At 40.8% G+C, this 20,497-nt stretch overlaps 4 protein-coding genes across 4 annotated transcripts; all 4 read right to left on the reverse strand.

Moving 5' to 3' along the window:
• Window positions 1-657: 657 nt before the first annotated feature.
• Window positions 658-1,814, reverse strand: LOC116189617 (enoyl-CoA delta isomerase 1, peroxisomal-like). Its single transcript, XM_031519347.1, has one exon. The coding sequence runs from the start codon at window positions 1,781-1,783 to the stop codon at window positions 1,007-1,009; it is 777 nt and encodes a 258-aa protein (XP_031375207.1). The 5' UTR covers window positions 1,784-1,814; the 3' UTR covers window positions 658-1,006.
• A 5,602-nt stretch (window positions 1,815-7,416) lies between these two features.
• LOC116189663 (enoyl-CoA delta isomerase 1, peroxisomal-like) lies at window positions 7,417-8,455 on the reverse strand. Its single transcript, XM_031519426.1, has one exon. The coding sequence runs from the start codon at window positions 8,360-8,362 to the stop codon at window positions 7,580-7,582; it is 783 nt and encodes a 260-aa protein (XP_031375286.1). The 5' UTR covers window positions 8,363-8,455; the 3' UTR covers window positions 7,417-7,579.
• A 297-nt stretch (window positions 8,456-8,752) lies between these two features.
• Window positions 8,753-9,762, reverse strand: LOC116189283 (DNA-binding protein HEXBP-like). Its single transcript, XM_031518879.1, has one exon. It carries the CDS (start codon window positions 9,635-9,637, stop codon window positions 9,059-9,061), a length of 579 nt encoding a protein of 192 aa, XP_031374739.1. The 5' UTR covers window positions 9,638-9,762; the 3' UTR covers window positions 8,753-9,058.
• Window positions 9,763-16,530: 6,768 nt separating this feature from the next.
• On the reverse strand, window positions 16,531-17,543 carry LOC116216053 (enoyl-CoA delta isomerase 1, peroxisomal-like). The gene has a single exon (XM_031551973.1). The coding sequence runs from the start codon at window positions 17,473-17,475 to the stop codon at window positions 16,762-16,764; it is 714 nt and encodes a 237-aa protein (XP_031407833.1). The 5' UTR covers window positions 17,476-17,543; the 3' UTR covers window positions 16,531-16,761.
• Between the last annotated feature and the right edge of the window lie 2,954 nt (window positions 17,544-20,497).

Below are 20,497 nucleotides of genomic sequence, written 5' to 3' on the forward strand. Positions count from 1 at the left end.
AGGGGAGTGAGTACTGGATAGTGAAAAGATATTGGTGAAGCGAAATGTGGGATTCGCTTGATTGCGTTAGGGTTTTTGTTAGTCTACTAATTCTACAAGTTGGGTTTAATTTGATTTTCCTTGAATTTGCAAAATTGCTGGGATTAGGCGAAGAAGAGGAAGAAGCGAAGTCCCTACTGCCTCTTTTCATCTTCTTCTTTCTTTGGACATTAACTTCCTTTTTCTTTTGTGACTTTTTTTATATTTTAACATGAATTCAAAGGAGAGCTGAAATGAAATGTCGTAAGTGGACCCATAAGAAGTCAACTCGGCCAATGGATAATAGCTTACGTGTCATTTATGGCGACCCATACAAAGCCAACTCAGAAAAGTCAACAGAAGAGTTAACAAGAATATTAAAATAGAAAAAAAAAACTGTATGAGAATAAAAAAAAAACTATAGAAGAGACGAAATAGAAAGTAAGCAAAAATACAGGACTAAATATATAATTTTCTCCTTTTAAAAATTCCTATATAACTTTCTCTCCCCTCCCTTTTCTTTTCCTCAATTTCCATCAATCTAAACAAAGGGATAGTCTTCACCCTTATAAGAACTTATTATCAAGTGGATACCCGCGCTTTAGATAAAGCACGAAAAACAATATCCTCAATGACTATAACAATAAATATTTTAATACTTTTACAGTAAATTTAGCACCAGACCCGTGTTATTTTCATTTGTAAAAACGATTCAATATATAAAAACATGTGCGAAATGCTCGGATTACAGAATTTGATAACTAAGTTGTTCGCCCAAGAAAAAAAAAGAGAGAAATACATGAGGTGATTTAGTGCCATTTTTAGGTTCTATATTCGTAAAAGGATTTAAGTTTTAATGACATGTTTGGTTGGACATGATTACATGATTTAATACATAAGATGATTTTGGGTCATCTATGTTACTTATTAAAAAAAAAGTGATTTTGGGTCCAATGACTTCGGCCCAAAAAGTAAAAGCCCAATGGGCCTAGAGCTTAGAGCTGGCCCGCTTAGCAGCAGCCTCCATCTCCACCGTCTTGTCGGAGCCGGGAGAATCCAAGACTTCCCTCAGGACCACCATCCTATTAGCGGCGTACACGTGTCCGTCCCATTTCCTCGCGACTAGCTCCTCGGCAAGCCTGACGGCGGCGCTCATCGTCTCCTCCGGGCCGTCGTGAGCCGAATCGATGATCCCCATCGCCGCCCCCTGCGCGGCAGTCAGCTTGGCCGCCTTCATCAACATCTCGCGCCTTGCCGCCGGCAAGCCGACTTTGCTCTTGATCAGCACTACGAACCAACGAGGGAGCACGAGGCCGATGTCCACCTCGCTCATGTAGAGAAACCCCCGATCCTTCCTCATCAGGACGTAGTCGTGGCTCAGCGCAAGGATGAGGCCGGCTGCGGAAGCATGGCCGGTGACGGCGGCGATGGTAGGCATGGGAAGGGATATGAGGTCGCGGACGAGGGCCCGGAGCTCGGACGACATGAGCTCGAGGCGGTCGCTCTGGTTCTGGGCCCAGGAGAGGTCGTAGCCGTTGGAGAAGAACTTGCCCTCGGCGGTGGTGACAAGGGCGGAGCAATTGGGCTCTTCGCGGACACGGCGTAGGGCAGATCGGAGGGAGCCGACGAGGGTGGGGTTCAGCCTGTGCTCGCCGGGGCCGGTGATCGTAAGCACAAACACCTTGCCTCTCTTCTCCAGCGTACACATGTCTCTGACTCTCTCTCTCTCTCTCTCTCTCTCTCTCACTAATGGCAGCAGAAGCATACACTCAACCACAGGGTCAATCCAGTACCAGGATGCTACCGATATATAGAATATGATTAGTCCAAGGCTTGCTAATTTCTGAAAAAAAATATATATATAATTATTAAAACTTCGAATTTCGAATTAATTAGTACGAAGAGACTTTGACCAACAAAAAAAAAAGTACAGAATGATAATGATGACATATATTATATTAATGAGTAAATAATTAAAATGATCTCAGAAATTTGGTTTGACCACCAATTTAAATCTTGAAAAATTTTAACAATCAAATTCATTTCCGTCTATCAAAACTGTTTTATGTAAAATTGACATAGAAAAGATGAGTGGCTGAGTGCTGACTATGTACATCTAGAGTAACCTTGTCACTTAAACCATCAATAAAAAAACAATTACATCATTTTGTCTCCTGTGAAGGTTTAATAATAACAAACAAACACAAAACGAGAAAAAAACTTATTTGATTACAGCCTCCAGCAACCATGGACGGGGAGGGCGCCACAGGGAGCGATCACCCGAGCTCCCCTTCTATTCTTCTCCCTTTAGAAGAGCGAGCAAACAAGGTTGGGGGCCGACTTCCCCCATCGACAAGGTCATTTGGGGACTAGGCCTCCAATGACCTTATCGATGGGCTAGATCGACGATCAGGGAACACCGCCTGAGCTCCCCCGATTCATGTAATAAATAAAAGCCTTTTTTTTTTTTTTGCTTTTCTGTAATTTTTCAAAGAACAAATGGCAGCAAAAGCATGAAGTCAACCCCAGAGCCGGCCCAGTATGGGGCTGCTATGATCAATGAGTAGGAAACGATTAGTCAAAGGCTGCTAATTTTTGTGAAATTATAAATTAATAATTACTTTAATACAGAGTGGCTACCACCCCCAACAGAAAAAAGTATCAAAATAAAGTGATGACATATAGCAATATTTAAACCATCATAATGATCCATGGAGCTTGGGCCGGCTACCAATCTGATCCTCAAAATAATTTTTATCTTCCCGCTTGCTTTCATATACCCCAGAAATTTTAATGTGGTCTGTTCATCAATTTCCAAAAGCACATAGGCATGGCTCCATATTCATTCAAGGAAGTAAAAGCTCATTTTCCAGCTCATTTCCCCATTTCTCAAACTCCAAGCACGAAGGAAACTTCAAGGTTTCTGAAAAAAGAAACTCACTCGGGAAGACTGTGGCTATATCCTGTAGATGAAGTTTGTGGGGGAATTGAAGAACAGCTGATTCCGCTCAATATAGAGGGCGGCAAACAACGGCACTTCACCTTCTGACTGGGGCTCGACTTTCACAGATGCCTCGAATGAAAGCTTCAGATTCTTCATCATGATAAATTAGCCAAACTCTAATGGAGAGCAAACCGTAGAATTCCCTACATTTCCCTTATCACTTTGGTCCTAAACCTTTTCGTCTTATACCTTTCTATCCCAAATCTTTTGATCTTCTCTTTTTTCATCATTATTGTTTCAAAACCTTTTCCACTGTTACGAGCTTATCATCAAGAGCGCCTCACTTACTATCGAGTGGATGGTGGGTACCCGTCACTTTAGATAAAACGCAAGAAGCAATATCCTCAATAACTTCATATTTCAATACTTTTACAGCAATTCTAATGCTAGTTGAACAACTACTTTCACTCGTAAAAAGGATTCAAGGTAATGACACATGCAGGTCGGGTTTTCATATGATGATGACACATTCGACAGGTCAGGTTTACATAATTTAATACTTGAGGTGTTCAGAGGGGGGAAGGAAATCTAACTTAAGGTTATTTTTACAATGACTTCGGCCCAAAAAGTAAAAGCCCAACCAAGCTAGAGCTTCGAGCTTAATTGTTTTCTTGGATTCGAGTCTTATTAAAAGAGAAAATAATTGTTTATGAGAGTTTTATTATTAGTAAACCGACTCAGTTCGAATTGAAATTTGTTAGACTTTTTGATAGTATAACCAAAAAAATGATGTGGCTGACTACGCATGGTGACAGAATGGTTGTTGGCTCCCTATTTGCGGCCCAAATGGTTGTTGGAGCCCGTAATTAAAAAGAACCAAAAAAAAAAAAAAAACGTTGTTCCTTTATGTTAATCATGCGATTCAATAGATCTCGAATGTAATTCTCGTGTGTTCTCCTGTGAATCACATGGGAATCCTCGAATGGTATTTCCCGCTCAAAGATCTCGGGATTCGCTCCACGTCCAATGCATGCGTTATTGATGTACATCGGCATACAAACGGCATAATCTGATCTTAGACGCAATAAACAAGCTGTACAATTTGGTGCTTACTGGATCAAACTCGAACATCGGCGCCATCACTTTGCAGTTTCCTATTGATGTACCCGCCACCCGCAATAAAAAAGAACGAATAACTCAGGACTTTCCTCGAATCTCTCTCGCCCGGAATGAGCACAGGTCAAGCAATGAAGAGGCTTATCTGGCCTATAAATCAATCATGTCTTGTAGATGGGAAAAGAAGCAGTAAGTCTCTGGGAAACTAGTATCTCCGAGGCCCACGTTCAAGCAATCGGGCTGGAGGGCAAACGTAAGCACTTCATCTCTCATTAAGTAATTTTTTACTTAATAATTGAGTAATTTAGACACTCATCTCTCATTTTCCTTCCTTCTCTCATTCATTTTCCCTCGTAACTAACTTGTAACTATATTTCAAGTATTTATTTGATTAAGTTGAAACAAACACACAAATACAAGCTAAGCCACCTAATTAATAATATACACAATTAACTAAAGAGTTCTATACCCCTAATGCAGAAGTTGCAAGTAATTTGACTAATGTCATCGGTCCCAAAACTTAATCCCCTTGTGCATAGAAGAATCGTAGTAGAAGTGCTTCCCACATCACCCTGGGCGCCACGAAGTTGAACATCCAAACATAGGTTCAGAAGAAAAAGTAGTTTCGCCATAAATGAATTGCAGATGCTATATGAGTCAAATTTTAGAGTAAGATGCATTTCCCGTCACGGCCATCATTCGAAGGACAAGATGCCGAATGTCAAAGCTTTATTTATGACGAGCATCCATGCACGAAGATGACTTAATGCCAGCCAAAGAGGAATGTGCCATACGAAGAATCTTATTTCCCCAATATATATAGTCTTTATCTTCTTCCCTCTTACGAGTATGTCCACTTTTAAAGGCATAAAATCTAGCACAATATAAATATACCAAAATAGAGCTCTTAGTGCTAGAGAAAGATCCTTACTTACGTTAACACCTTACCGAAGGTCCTCTACCATAGTCTCTGTTAGTGATATGCTTTAAAACCAATTTATGTATTCGGATAATTCATTTTATGATAATGAAGTTTATTTTATTATTCATATACTGTCTATGTTTATTGGAATAAAGTTCTTAAAATATTTTGTGAATACTTCATTATTAAAGAATTAAGAATACGGGTGACAGAGTATTTCAATAAGAATATCTTCAAATTGTTCACAATCATAGGAAATATAACTAGACGTTATCTCTCCGGATAAATCGTCACATATGTCTGTATCCACGATTAGTATATAGATATTAATGAAGATAAAGTAGAGAGTCTCATGTTATATGACTACCGTTGTCAAGACAGACATTTGGATATTTATGTAATGAGTGGTCGAACGTTATGCTTAGGTAATATTCACATGGTAATTAATTACTAATGTCGATGAATATAATCTAGACCGTATTAGTGTACATAGTCCTTAAACATAAGATGAAACGTTATCTCATGTATGAGTAATTAGGATTTGCTATTGCTAATGTACATGTGCTTAGCATGAGTATTCCTCATATGGTTGTCCCAGCTAGTTATTCTTGGAGGTAGTTGTCCAATCAAGACGGGATTCACTAACCTGAGTAAACATAGAAAAGGTCCTATGGATGTGAGTTTTATTTTGGATTGAGAAATTATCAGCTGGGGTAAATAGACTTGAATAGAAAACGATTTTTATTTAAGTGTTACAGATCTAAGAATGAAACTAGAGGATCATTATGGTTGGTTATAAGGTTTGACATTTACCGTGGCCTTGGCTAGATTGGGATCTTGTAGCTAAGAGACTTAGTGCATGGCATATATGATTACAAGTTCATTATAGTATTTTAATTATACATTCGTCACTGTTTGAATTGTCATGATATGCTGCTAGACGTCACTTGTGAACCTTGGAAGCCGAGAACATTTTGGGAATTATGCTTTTGGTTACAGAAAGTGTTTTTGATAACATCAAACGAGTTGATATTATAGTCTTATTGTCACTTAGTGATGAACCTAGTTAGTCACAAACATCGAGTATGTTTAAGTTGAGAAAAGAATTAATTATAATTGAGGAAGTTAATTAGAAATTAATTATCGGATGATGCTTGCAATGTGGTTGCAAGGGTGCTAGCACATCCCGAAGCCGAATCCAATATCAAGGTAAATTCAATTGGGGAAATACAAGAGTTTACTTTCTTGAAAGTTTTTATAAATAGATTGTTTATAAGTGGAAACTTGGGTTAATGACAAAATTGATCTTTCTTTGTTTCTTAGAGGGCGAGCCATTAGATGACTTAAAGTGCAAGAACAGGTTTGCTATTAATTAATTAATATAGATTAATTAATAATTACAATTAAATGCTCAGGGTAAATCTAAGAATCTATATATAGATATAGTGTCTTACGATTAATCCTAAGCGTGTCATTTATTCTTAAGACCTAAAAAGTGAGAGAGAGGAAGAGAGGCTCGGCCATGAACCCCAGCTTAGCCTCACCCTTAACCTCACCAATCGGAGGCCATCCCTGACCTTGGTTTGATGAATCGGTGTTGCCCGAGACTACCTTGACGCGGTCTTCTCCTTCTTTGGCGATTTCCCGCTTGCTTTAATATACCCCTGAAATTTTAATGTGTACCGGTCATCGCTTTCCAAAAGCACATGGGCATGGTTCCATATTCATTCAAGGAAGTAAAAGCTCATTTTTCAGCTCATTTCCCCATTTCCCAAACTCCAAGCATGAAGGAAACTTCAAGGTTTCTGAAAAAGAAACTCACTCGGAAAAACTACAGCTGCATCGTATAGATGAAGTTCGTGGAGGAATTGAAGAGCAACTGATTCTGCTCAATATCGAGGGCAGCAAACAATGGCACTTCGCCTTCTGACTGGAGCTCGACGTTCAGAGACGCCTCGAATGAAAGCTTCAGATTCTTCATGATGAATTAGCCAAACTCTAATGGAGAGCAAACTGTAGAATTTCCGACCTTTTCCTTATCACTTTAGTCCCAAACCTTTTCATCTTATACCTCTCTATCCCAAACATTTTCATCTTCTCTTTTTTCATCCTTACCGTTTCAAAACCTCTTCCACTGTTACAAGCTTATCATTAAGAGCACCTGACTTACTATCGAGTGGATGGTGGGTACCCGTTACTATAGGGTTTTTAGGGCAAGAAGCAATATCCTCAGTGACTTCAATAGTAAATATTTCAATACTTTTATGGCAATTCTAATGCTAGATGAACAACTATTTTCATTCGTAAAAAGTATTCAAGATATGATGACACATTCGGCAGGTCGGGTTTACATATGATGATGACACATTCGGCAGGTTAGGTTTACAGAATTTAATACTGAAGGTGTTCAAAGGGGTAAAAAAAAAAATTTAAGGTGATTTCATATTTTATTTTCATTCGTGAAAGGATTTGATTTATAATGACACATTTGATAGATAGGTCAGAATTACAGGGTTAATATAACATAAGGTAATTTTGGGTCCAATGCCTTCGGCCCAAAAAGTAAAAGCCCAACCAGGCTAGAGCTTCGAGCTGGCCCGGTTAGCCGCGGCTTCTACGGCCTCATCGGAGCCGAGAGAATCCAAGACTTCCCTCAGGACCACCATCCTATTAGCGGCGTACACGTGTCCGTCCCATTCCCTCACGACCAGCTCCTCGGCAAGCCTAATGGCGGCGCGGATCGTCTCCTCCGGGCCGTCGTGAACCGAGTCGATGATCCCCATCGCCGCCCCCTGCGCGGCAGTCAGCTTCGCCGCCTTCATCAACATCTCGCGCCTTGCCGCCGGCGACCCGATCTTGCTCCTGATCAGCGTCACGAACCAATTGGCGAGCACGAGGCCGATGTCCACCTCACTCATGTAAAGAAACCCCCGATCCTTCCTCATCAGGACGTAGTCGTGGCTCAGCGCAAGGATGAGGCCGGCTGCGGAAGCATGGCCGGTGACGGCGGCGATGGTAGGCATGGGAAGGGATATGAGGTCGCGGACGAGGGCCCGGAGCTCGGACGACATGAGCTCGAGGCGGTCGCGGTGGTTCTGGGCCCAGGAGAGGTCGTAGCCGTTGGAGAAGAACTTGCCTTCGGCGGTGGTGACAAGGGCGGAGCAATTAGGCTCTTCGCGGACACGGCAAAGGGCAGACCGGAGGGAGCCGACGAGGGTGGGGTTCAGCCTGTGCTCGCCGGGGCCGGTGATCGCAAGCACAAAGACATTGCCCCTCTTCTCCAATGTACACATCTCTGTCTGTCCGTCCGTCCGTCTGTCCGTCTGTCTCGCTCTCAGTCTCACTAATGGCAGCAGAAGCATAAATATCAACCCCAAGGCCGGACCCAGTAGGTGGGTGCTATGAATATGATCAATAAATAGAAGAAGAGTAGTTCAAGGCTGGGTTTCAAAGAATTTTTTAGCTACCAAATTCCTCTCTCAATTTAAGTGCTATCTATTGAAATAATTGGATGTTAAATTAAGATAAAAAAGACGACGTGGCTACTAACAACGGCTGATTCAAGTGATTCGATAATTATTTTCTCAAATTCGAAAATTACGAATGAAAAAAATTCTTAATTAGAAAAGTTTTATCGTTTAATAACTCATCAACTTGAACTGAAACTTTCTAATACCAACCATTCAAAAATTACGAATGAAAAAAATTCTTAATTAGAAAAGTTTTATCGTTTAGTAACTCATCAACTTAAACTGAAACTTCCTAATACCAATCACGTAACTATATATATATATATATATATATATGTATGTATGTGTGTGTGTGGGGCTAACTACGCGTGGTGACAGCCATTTAGTCCATCAAAACTAATAAAATAATGAAAGTCTCTTCTAAAAAATTCTTCTAAAAAATTGAGTAAATAACAAAGTTTTTTTGGTTATCTCTATCGGCTCCCCTTGCTCTAGGGGGAGCTCGGCTAGGGGCTCCCTATTAGTGGCCCAAATGGTTGTTGGAGCCCGTAATCAAAAAGAACCAAAATGGCAGTAAGCCTCCGGGCACTAGTATCTCCGAGGCCCACGTTCAACCAATCGGGCTGAAGGGCAAACGTAAGCCTCGTGGCCTCTTCCCCCGCAATTAGTACAGATGACGATGGACGCGCAGTCTCGGCTGCTGTGGCCTGACTGGCCGCAGTTCCGGCACCTAATGGCCCTGAACGTGGCACCAATCTCAGACTGCAAGCCTGATTTGGGGCAATTGCGGGCCACGTGGCCTGAGATGCTGCACATATTGCAGATTGGCTCATTTGGGCAATCCCGGGCAAGATGGCCAGGCTCGTGGCAGTTGTTGCAGGCCCTCTGATTGGCGCATTCAGCGGCCAAATGTCCCGCCTTGTAGCAGTTGTTGCAGAGCCTCGAATCATGGGCAGGCTGCCCCGAGCCTGGGCAGTCCCGCACAAGGTGGCCCGACTTCCCGCACAGATGACAGACTGGGTCATTCGGGCACTGGCCGGCCATGTGACCGTGCTCCTTGCAGTTCCAGCACATTGTGGTCAAATTGCACTCAGCAGCAATATGGCTAATGTAAATAACAAAATAATAATCAGAGAGAAACTGGATATAGCATACAACCAATTTCATGAGTTCTTTCTTTGGGAGATAGAAATAAACTGCATCTCACCCGGGAAGCCCACAATTGTTGCAAACAGTCGTGTTGGAGCAGTCTCGAGCAAAGTGGCCTGGCCTTCTGCATTTGTTACAAAGATAATTCTGCCTGGAGACAATATAAGTTTCCCATCATGTATGGTGCCAAAGTTTTCAGCTAACATGAAAGCATCAGAAGCATAAACAAGCGAACAATAGCCCATAGATCATCATTCTTTACAACCAAGAGTACCAATCAATCCTACTAAACCCGACCAGACTTTGGAGTCAGGGTCCTGAGAAAAAACTAAATAAACTTCCAAGTAAAGACCGTCACCATTTTATCCGAGATAAAATTACACAAGTCATAGAATAAAATTTACCTTGCACGACGCTTCTTCATTGTTGGGAATATAAAAAAGTTAATCCCATATCGGAAGTATAAAAGAAAATAGAGTGGTTTATATGGGATTGGGCCTCACAATTTACTAGCTCGAGCTTTTAAGTTGAAAGTTGAGTTCAAGCCCGTATAAGCCCAGTATAATTTAAGATGGTATCAGAGCGTATGCGCAGGAGCCCACACCACGCTAGCGAAGTAAGAGTCTGAAAGTAGAAGTTCGACTCGTAGTCGTTGACCCCCCTCGCCCGAGTGTGGAAGAAGAAGTCCAACTCGAGGTAGTTAAGGCCCCAGTCCGGAAGAGAGGAGAGACCGACTTGAGGTAAGTTGTTGAGGGCGGACAGTTAAGGTTCACGTGGCACGTATAGGCAGGTCAGTTGTTGAGGACGGACAGTTAAGGTTCACGTAGCACGTGTAGATAAAATTATGAGAAAGATCACACAGTGCCACGTGAGGGCGGGTGTTGGGAATATAAAAAAAGTTAATTTCATATCGAAAGTATAAAAGATTCTTAAAAGAAAAGCACAAAACACCCAACTGGAGATCGAAAATATGTTCACAACATAAAAAGTGTAATTAAACTAAAATTTGGACACAAATTGACAGGCTATTATATCTATACCTTTGAGTCCGATCCCGAGAGTAAGGAGCGTCAGGATACACTGTACGCTCGTTTCCACGTAACCTCCTGGCTTGTGGTGGACTTCTGCTTCTATCCATACCGATCGTAATAATTATCTCCTGAGATCCAAAATCTATTACGAGGGCAGAAAAGCAGGAGCATCCAGCTGCAGCCCTCTGATTTCACCACCAGACAAGGATCGCGGGGTTTCAGCTCATAATCTACATGCAAACAAGCAAATCCAAAACCATTCAGGCTTCGGTTCTTTTTCCCAAAAACGCAGTGATAACAAGTGTTTCCTTGTTCTCTAAACTAACCGAAAAGCTAGTGAAACAGAGAGAAGCATGATGCACGCATGATAATAGAGGCACGGGCCATTTTTACCACCCATTTCGCTTCCTTTACCTCAAACACGAGGAGATAACAGCAAATATTCCCAAGGAAACAGCATCGCAGAAATCTCCATTGTCCTAATAGTTTCATTTACTGAAATTAAAAACACAACACCTCTACTGCCCATACACCTAAGGTACTCCGTTTGGTTTCGCAGTTAAAATCACAAAAATTTTAACTTTTAACTTTAACTCAATATACTACACAACAAAAATACACATTTCCCAAGTCAAAATTTGAACTTTAACTTTAACTCAACACACTACACAATCATTTGTCCTTTTCCACGATCAAAATTAAAGTTACTTTAACTCTGAAACCAAACGCACCTCTTAAGTTCTTCATTCGGCTGCATTTGCAAAGTACAATGAATCACAAAAAATTCCAGCATAAAAAAGATGGAACTTAGTTATATGGAAGAAACATTGATTACCTCTTCCGGGTGATTGGGTAGCAATCTCCCTCCTCAAAAGATTACAGTGCGTGTGGTTTCAGAGTTAAAGTAACTTTGATTTTGATTGTGAAAAATGACAAATGAGATGGTGTTATAAATTTGACTTGGGAAACGTGTATTTTTGTTGTGTAGTGTGTTTAGTTAAAGTTAAAGTTAAAATTTTTTACTTGAAAAATGTGTGTTTTTGTTGTGTAGTGTGTTGAGTTAAAGTTAAAGTTAAAATTTTTGTGATTTAACTGGGAAAACAAAACTGGGAAAACAAACAGGCCTTAAAGGGTTCGACACAGAATTGGGGGAAATTCGACAAGAGAGCTTTGTTCCTTGGAGCTAATTTGGTCGAGGTAACGTCTCCTGACGCTATCGTATTAATGATTCGGAATGTGCCGACATATGGCCGACTGACGGTGAGTAATGAGTATGGCATGCCCTGTAGATGAGGGGCAGTTCTCTGTTCACTCACATTCGACCCCGCCTCGGCACATCAAATTCAAAGGATATTGAAGCAGACTACAAGGTAACGAAACGAGGGTGTCTCAATTGCGAGGAGTAATACAAGGTTTGAATCTTATATTATAACAACCAACCAAAGTTCTTCAATTTCATGATTGTGGTTCAACAGATTTTGCTAATGCTAATTACTTCTTGTCACATTTTGGACAAGGGACCTAAGGCAACCCATTTTTTAGGTCACCTTTGGTCTCCTTACCCTTTAATTTAAAAAGGGAAAATGTCAAATTTGGTCCTCAACCGTTAGCTCTTTTTCTATCTTAGTCCTAAACCTTTTGTTTTGCTGGATTTCGTCCTCAACCTTTTCCGTGTGGTATGAGTTTAGTCATTCCATCCATTTTCCCTATTCGTCAAATGAGAGTGCGCCACGTGCGCGACAGATCACTGCTATTCTATACTAGTTGTTATAGAACAAATTAGATTCTTTTGTTAATCAAATCTATAAACTAGACTAAGATATTTTCGGTTATTTTATGATTCTAGCCATCTGTCAATGCGTGAGACGATGAAAGAGAAGCGATGGCTGGAATCCTAAAAAAAGGAAAATATCTTAGTCCGATTTACGGATTTGATTAAAAAAAGAATTAGATTTGCTCTATAACAACCGGTTTAGAATAGCAGTGATCTGTCGCGCACGTGACGTACTCTCATTTGACGAATATACATGTCAGGAAAAATGGACGGAATGACTAAACTCATATCACGTGAAAAAGGTTGAGGACGAAATCCAGCAAAAAAAAAGGTTTAAGGACTAAGATAGAAAAAAAGCTAAAGGTTGATGACCAAATTTGACATTTACCCTTTAAAAAAGGATAACCTTAAATTAGGTCGGGATAGACCTGTCGACCCATACGAGACAGGATTAGGATTTGGGGACCCATAGGAGACAAGATTAGGATTTGGGGATCGCAGGGGAAAGATTAAGGGGAAAAAAAAGAAGATGAAACTTTAGGGTGCAAATTATTATAGAACAGTAAATGGAGACAATTTTAAACTCCCAACAAGAAAGAGAATCCTTTGCAGCTTTGCTGATAGTTTAGGAACATCGTATTCACCTTACTGTATATATATAGACCACCATCCATCACGCTATTAAAGGAAATATAAAAGGCCTACCCACTCAACCCTTTATTACAACTATCTAGTAAGCTATTCCCGGAGAGCATAGAACAATCATGGAAAAGTCCTTTGATTCCGGTGATGAGGTTCTCAGTTTGTTGGCTTCCCGAGCCTCGACCTGAAGTCCTCCTCCATGAGAGGAAGCCCGTCGCGCAGCTTGATCTTGGGTTCCCACCCGAGCAACTCCTTTGCCTTGGTGATGTTGGGCTTCCTCTGTCGGGGATCATCAAGTGTGTTCTCAACCATGGAGATCTCCACATTACGATTGATAAGCTGCAATGAATATCATACAACCCGGAGTTAGATTAAGTTTTACTCTATCTCTATGATACGTCCACTTATTATTCGCAATAACAATTCACATCAATATGGTCCCGGTTCTGATCATCCCGATCGTCAAGTTGATAATAGTGATAAAACTGTATTTGCATAATGTTATTATACCTCTTTGACAGTCTCTGTCGGCCAAAATAACCATAAGCAGCTATGATATTATAATGTTGCGTTTGGTTTCATGGTAGGATTTTAAAATCAGATTCTGATTTTGAAAAAGAGTGGTATAAATGGGGCCCACCATTTGACTTTATATGAGTTATGTTGTTTTGTTGTGGAAAAAAGTGGTATAAATGGGGCTCACTCTTTGACTTTGTATGAGTTATTTTATTTTGTAGTGGGTAGAGTTAAGTTAGAATTGTGATTCTAAAATAACACCCTAAAACCAAATAAGGCCTAAGTTTCTTCCTCTTGCCCGAATCTGTAACCTTCATTAGCAGATTCATTTTCTGTGGTTTCCCTGATCAAACTAGAGGTTACCAAAGCTCTAGCATTGTGAATTCACCAGTAAAACAATAAGATACGCGTTAATATGGGGACTCCATTATACAGAAACTCTTCATATTGAGTAAAGTACTTATGATGTAATTATACAGAAACTCTTCATATTGACGGAGACTCCATTATACAGAAACTCTTCATATTTTTGGGGATTTTTCGAGAATTTAAAAGCGAAAACTCCTTATTTATTTGGTGTAATTACTTGAGCCGAACGAAAGGAAACTTCCATGTTCGGTTTTTAAATCAAGATCCTATCCCAATTTTTCCTTTGCCGAGCCCATAGCTAAAAAACCTACCGTCTTACAATGACAAGGGTTTTTCAAATATGAAATCCAATCCTGGAAATATAGCATCCCACTTTTTTTCACTACTCAAGGCTTTGATACATTTCGAAATCGAGAAATTTCTACTGGAGTGGGGGGCTATCCAGGAACAATTAGCCGATGTAGATTTACGAATTATTCTAGATTATTCATTGGTAGAATGGAAGGAATTAGGGGAAGAAAGACCCACGGTAATGAACGGGAAGATCACAAAATTGGAAGAAGTAAGGATTTTTTGTTTAGAAGCATGGAATTAGCTAAGCATTTTATTCGAACAAATATAGAACCATAATAGATGGTTTTACGTCTCGTACAAGTTCTTCCTCCTGAACTAGGACCCATCATTCAGATAGATGGGGTTAAGCTAATGAGCTTAGATATTAATGAACTCTATAGAAGAGTTATCTATTGGAACAATACTTTTATCGTTCTATTCACAACAAGTAGATCTACACCAAGGGAATTAGTAATGTGTCAAGAGGAATTGGTACAAGAAGTCGTGGATACACTTCTTTATAATGGAATCCGCGGACAACCAATGAGGGATGGTGATAATAAGGTTTACAAGTCGTTTTCAGATGTAATTGAAGGCAAAGAGGAAGATTTCTTGAGACTCTGCTTGGCAAAACGGGTCGATTATTCGAGTCGTTCTGTCATTGTTGTAGGACCCTCACTAAATAGACTTGAATAGAAAATGATTTATGTTTAAGTGCTATAGATCTAAGAATAAAACTAGATGATCCATATAGTTGGCTATAGGGTTTGACATTTACCGTGGCATTGGCTAGATTGAGATCTTATAGTGAAGGGACGTAGTGCATGACATATATGGTTATAGGTTCATTAGAATATTTTAATTATATATTTGTCACTGTTTGAATTGTTATGATATGTTGTGAGGCGTCACTCATGAACTTTAGGAGCCGATAACATTTTAAGAATTATGTTTTTTGTTATGGAAAGGGTTCTCGATAAAGTCAAACGAGTTGATATTATAATCACATTGTCACTTAGTGATAAACCTAGTTAGTCATACACATTGAGCGTATTTAAGCCAATGAAATAATTAATTCTAATTAAGAAAGTTAATTATAAATTAATTATTGGATGAGGCTTGCAATGTGGTTGCAATGGTTCTAGCACATTCTGAGACCGAATCCAATATCAAGGTAAATCCGATTGGAGAAATACGAGAGTTTCCTTATATGAAAAGTTTCTATAAATACATTGTTTATAAGTTGAAAGTTGGTTCAAGGACAAAAGTGATATTTCTTTCTTATTTAGAGGGCAAGTCATTAGATGACTTAAAGTGCAAGGACTAATTTATGATTAATTAATTAATTAATATAGATTAATTAATAATTGCAATTAGATCTCTAGGATAAATCTAAGAATCTATATATAGATATAATATCTTATGATTAACCTTAAGTGTGTCGTTTATTCTCAAGACCCAAAAGGTGAGAGAGTGGAAGAGAGGCTCAACTAAGAATCCCAGCACAGTCATACCCTTAACCTCACCTATGGGAGGGCATCCCGGCCTTGGTTTGGTGAATCGGTGTTGTCCGAGACTACCTTGACGTGGTCTGCTCAAAACCAGCGGTGACACCAAGCATATCTCCCTCAGGATTAGACAGTAACGAAGTCACCGCCCTTCAAATCGACCCAGTGTACTTCAGCTGGCACCACATTTTTCCTCCAAGCCTCCTCATTTTCTGACACACAAATTAGAAAGAAACTTGAGCCAAACATAGAAATCAAACAGGCTCTTATCTTCCCGCTTGCTTTCATATGCCCCTGAAATTTTAATGTGGTCTGGTCATGGCTTTCCAAAAGCACATGGGCATGGCTCTATATTCATTCAAGGAAGTAAAAGCTCATTTTTCAGCATGAATGAAACTTCAAGGTTTCTGGAAAAGAAACTCACTCGGAAAGACTACAACTGCATCGTGTAGATGAAGTTCGTGGAGGAATTGAAGAACAGCCGGTTCCGCTCAATATCGAGGGCAGCAAACAACGGCACTTCACCTTCTAACTGGAGCTCAACATTCAGAGACGCCTCGAATGAAAGCTTCAGATTCTTCATCATGATGAATTAGCCAAACTCTAATGGAGAGCAAACTGTAGAATTTCCTTCCTTTTCCTTATCACTTTGGTCAAAACCTTTTACACCGTTACGAGCTTATCATTAAGAGCACCTCACTTACTATCGAGTGGATGGTGGGTACCCGTCGATTTAGATAAAACGCAAGAAGCAAGATCCTCAATAACTTCATATTTCAATACTTTTACAGCAATTCTAATGCTAGATGAACAACTACTTTCATTCGTAAAAAGAATTCAAGGTAATTACACATGCAGGTCGGGTTTACATATGATGATGACACATTCGGCGGGTCAGGTTTACAGAATTTAATACTTTAAGGTGATTTTTACAATGACTTCGGCCCAAAAAGTGAAAGGCCAACCAGGCTAGAGCTTTGAGCTGGCCTGGTTAGCCACAGCTTCCACGGTCTCGTCGGAGCCGAGGGAATCCAAAACTTCCCTCAGGACTACCATCCTATTAGCGGCGTACACGTCTCCGTCCCATTTCCTCGCGACCAACTCCTCGGCAAGCCTGACGGCGGCACTCACCGTCTCCTTCGGGCCGTCGTGAGCCGAGTCGATGATCCCCATCGCCGCCCCCTGCGCGGCAGTCAGCTTCGCCGCCTTCATCAACATCTCGCGCCTTGCCGCCGGCGACCCGATCTTGCTCCTGATCAGCGTCACGAACCAATTGGCGAGCACGAGGCCGAAGTCCACCTCACCCATGTAGAGAAACCCCCGATCCTTCCTCATCAGGACGTAGTCGTGGCTCAGCGCAAGGATGAGGCCGGATGCAGAAGCGTGGCCGGTGACGGCGGCGATGGTAGGCATGGGAAGGGATATGAGGTCGCGAACGAGGGCCCGGAACTCGGACGACATGAGCTCGAGGCGGTCGCGGTGCTTCTGGGCCCAGGAGAGGTCGTAGCCGTTGGAGAAGAACTTGCCTTCGGCGGTGGTGACAAGGGCCGAGCAATTGGGCTCTTCGCGGACACGGCGAAGGGAAGACCGGAGGGAGCAGACGAGGGTGGGGTTCAGCCTGTGCTCGCCCGTGCCGGTGATCGCAAGCACAAAGACATTGCCCCTCTTCTCCAACGTACACATCTCTGTCTGTCTGTCTCTCTCTCTCTCTCTCTCTCTCTCTCTCTCTCACACACACACGCTCGCAGTCTCAATAAATAGAAGAAGATTAGTTCAAATTCCTCTCTCAATTTAAGTGATCTATTGAAATAATTGGATGTTGAATTAAGATAAAAAAGATTATTTGGTTACTAACAACGGTTGATTTAACTGGTTCGGTAATTGTTTTCTCGAATTCGAGTCTTATAAATGGAGAAAATAATTATTTATGAGGGTTTTATTATTAGTAAGCGAGCTCGAATTGAAATCCATTAAACTTCTTGATACTAGGTATATAACCAAAAAAACGAAGTGGCTGGCTATTCATAGTGACAGAATGGTTGTCGGCTCCCTATTTGCGGCCCAAATGGTTGTTGGAGCCCGTAATTAAAATGAACCAAAAAAAAAAAGGTCGTTCCTTTATGTTAATCGCGTGATTCAACAGATCTCGACTGTGGTGTGAATCACATGGGAATCCTAGAATGGTATTTCCCTCTCAAAGATCTCAGGATTCGCTCCACGTCCAACTCATGCGTTACTGATGCACATCGGCATACAAACGGCATAATCTGATCTTAGACGCAATAAACAAGCAGTACAATTTGGTGCTTACTAGATCAAACTCGAACAATAGCACCATCACTTTGTGGTTTCCTATTGATGTACCCACCACCCGCAATAAAAAAGATTGAATCATTCAGCACTTTCCTCGAATCTCTGTCGCCTGGAATGAGCACAGGTCAAGCAATGATGAGGCTTATCCTGGCATATAAATCAATCATTGAGAAATTGAATGTCTTGGTGATCAAGCGTCATTGAGAACTTTGTTGATTTCTTTTTGTGGAAGGATAGTTGATCTTGATGGCCTTGAAAAGCTGGAATCTTTGATGTACCTGACTGTTTCTGCCTGTGAAAATCTTGAGGTGCTGCCAGATCTATCAAAGTTGAGTGTGTTGCACAATTTATACATAGATGATTGTGAAAAGCTAGTTGAAATTCGGGGTATGAGCAGTTTACATGCCTTAGTAAATTTGTATATCGGTGATGCATCCGATGAAACACTGAATTTGTCAAACTTCAAGGCGTTGTTATTCTTGGTTGTTGATGACTGGATTGAGCTAAAAGGGCTTGATGGACTTGGTGAATTTATATGGGCTACACGTTTCGGGATGTAAAGCAATTGAAAGGTTGCCTAACCTTTCAAACTTGAAATCATTGGGATACCTGCTAGCTGATGGCCGTGAGAAGTTACAAGGACTTGACGGGCTTGACAAATTGACGGCACCCTTGACAAGTTTATCTAGTAGGGGATGCAAATCAATTGAAAAGTTGCCTAGTTTGTCGAACTTGAAGTTCTTGCGTGAGTTATGGGTTGATGGTTGTGAGAAGTTACAAGGCCTTGAAGGCCTCGATAGCTTGTGTGCAATGACAAAATTGAATAATGGCGGATGTAAGTCAATTGAGAAGTTGCCCAATCTATCAAACCTAAGATTGCTGGAATATTTTAGTGCAGATGGTTGTGAGAAGTTGCGAGAAGTTGAGGGGCTGAACCAGAATGGATTGGAAAAGTTACCTTATTGGCCGAATCGGCTGGAATCGGATCTGAACCAATGCCTATCCGCTAATGGGCATTGAGAAGTTACAAGAACTTGATGGGCTCGATGAATTGAGATCATTAGCGATGGCACAATACGAGTCATCAAAGAAGTTACTTAATGAATCGAACTTTGGAGTATTGAGACAATGGCATGCTGACGGCTGCGAGAAGGTACCAGAACTTGAGGGGCTTGAGAACTTGGAAGAATTTCACTTACAAGTCGTTCCAAATCTACAGCGAATGAGATTTTATAAAATCAATTGGTTACTATGGAGGCCATTCCTAATACGGGATGAAGGATCAGACGGCCTTGATGGAATTTTCTTTTTCGGCGGGGAAAAGATATTACCTGTACGATAGTTGGGTTATGAGTTATATGATAAAGGATGGGGCAGACAAGGGCTACTCTCCTGGAAAATTCTACCATCCAGTGCATGGATAGTTCATGAGGCCCCCATGGCCCCTACCTAGACTAATATAGTGTGGCAAGTTCCACGACCAGCAAATATGGCTAAGAATGGAATGGAGTAAAGAGCTGCAAAATGGAGAGAACATGTGAGAAGTTCCCTGAATCACTAAGTACAAATCTTTTATGCAGATCTGGTCATTCCCTTTCCTTCCAAAAATTCATTTGTATTCTAAAACTCCGCCATTGCATGCACCCGAGGAGATGAATATTGCCTATGAGCTCAACTTAATCCGATTTGAATTTCATTGCAAAATCTCTTTCTATGATTGTTTTGTGGGTTTTTCGCAAGAATCCAAAAATAAAAAAGAAATTAATAAATAATTATTTTTGAGATTTAAAGTCATTGATTAACATATATATTATGTAATTCAGAGTACTCATACGAGAGTCTCCCATTAAATTGACGGGAACATGCCACATAAACTCTTAAAAAGACCCGCAGTAGCTTTTAAAAAGACCCTCAGCTCTTGGTGAAACGTCCCTCCACCTTTCATGCATTTAAATATATATATACACACGAACCATAATTAATGCCATATTATTCTAATAATGATTTAATTGTTTTACTGAAATCCATCTTTGCGCGGGCAACTTGCCCTAGATTAGTACTTAAGTTTTAATTATTTGAATTTTATCAAATTATAGGATCTCCTTCCCACATTTAATCATTTCTCCTTTATGATTTTTTTTCTTTCTTTCTTTTCCACTTTATGATGTTTTCTTCTTCCTTCGGGCTGGAATAACTGACAGACAGAACGACAGAGGCTTAGAGGGAGAACAGAGATGGAGGGAGAGGGAGCGAAAGAGAGACTTCAGAGAGCAAGGAGGGCACCAGAAGTTCGAGGTTCCCATGTCCGGCGAGCAGTCCGCTCCAAATTCCCTTCTCCAGCCAAGCTGCAACTTCTCCGGTCTCTTCCACTGTCCCATCTTCTCTACCTTCG

Source organism: Punica granatum, chromosome 8 (assembly GCF_007655135.1).
Source record: "Punica granatum isolate Tunisia-2019 chromosome 8, ASM765513v2, whole genome shotgun sequence".
NCBI classification, from domain to species: Eukaryota; Viridiplantae; Streptophyta; class Magnoliopsida; order Myrtales; family Lythraceae; genus Punica; species Punica granatum.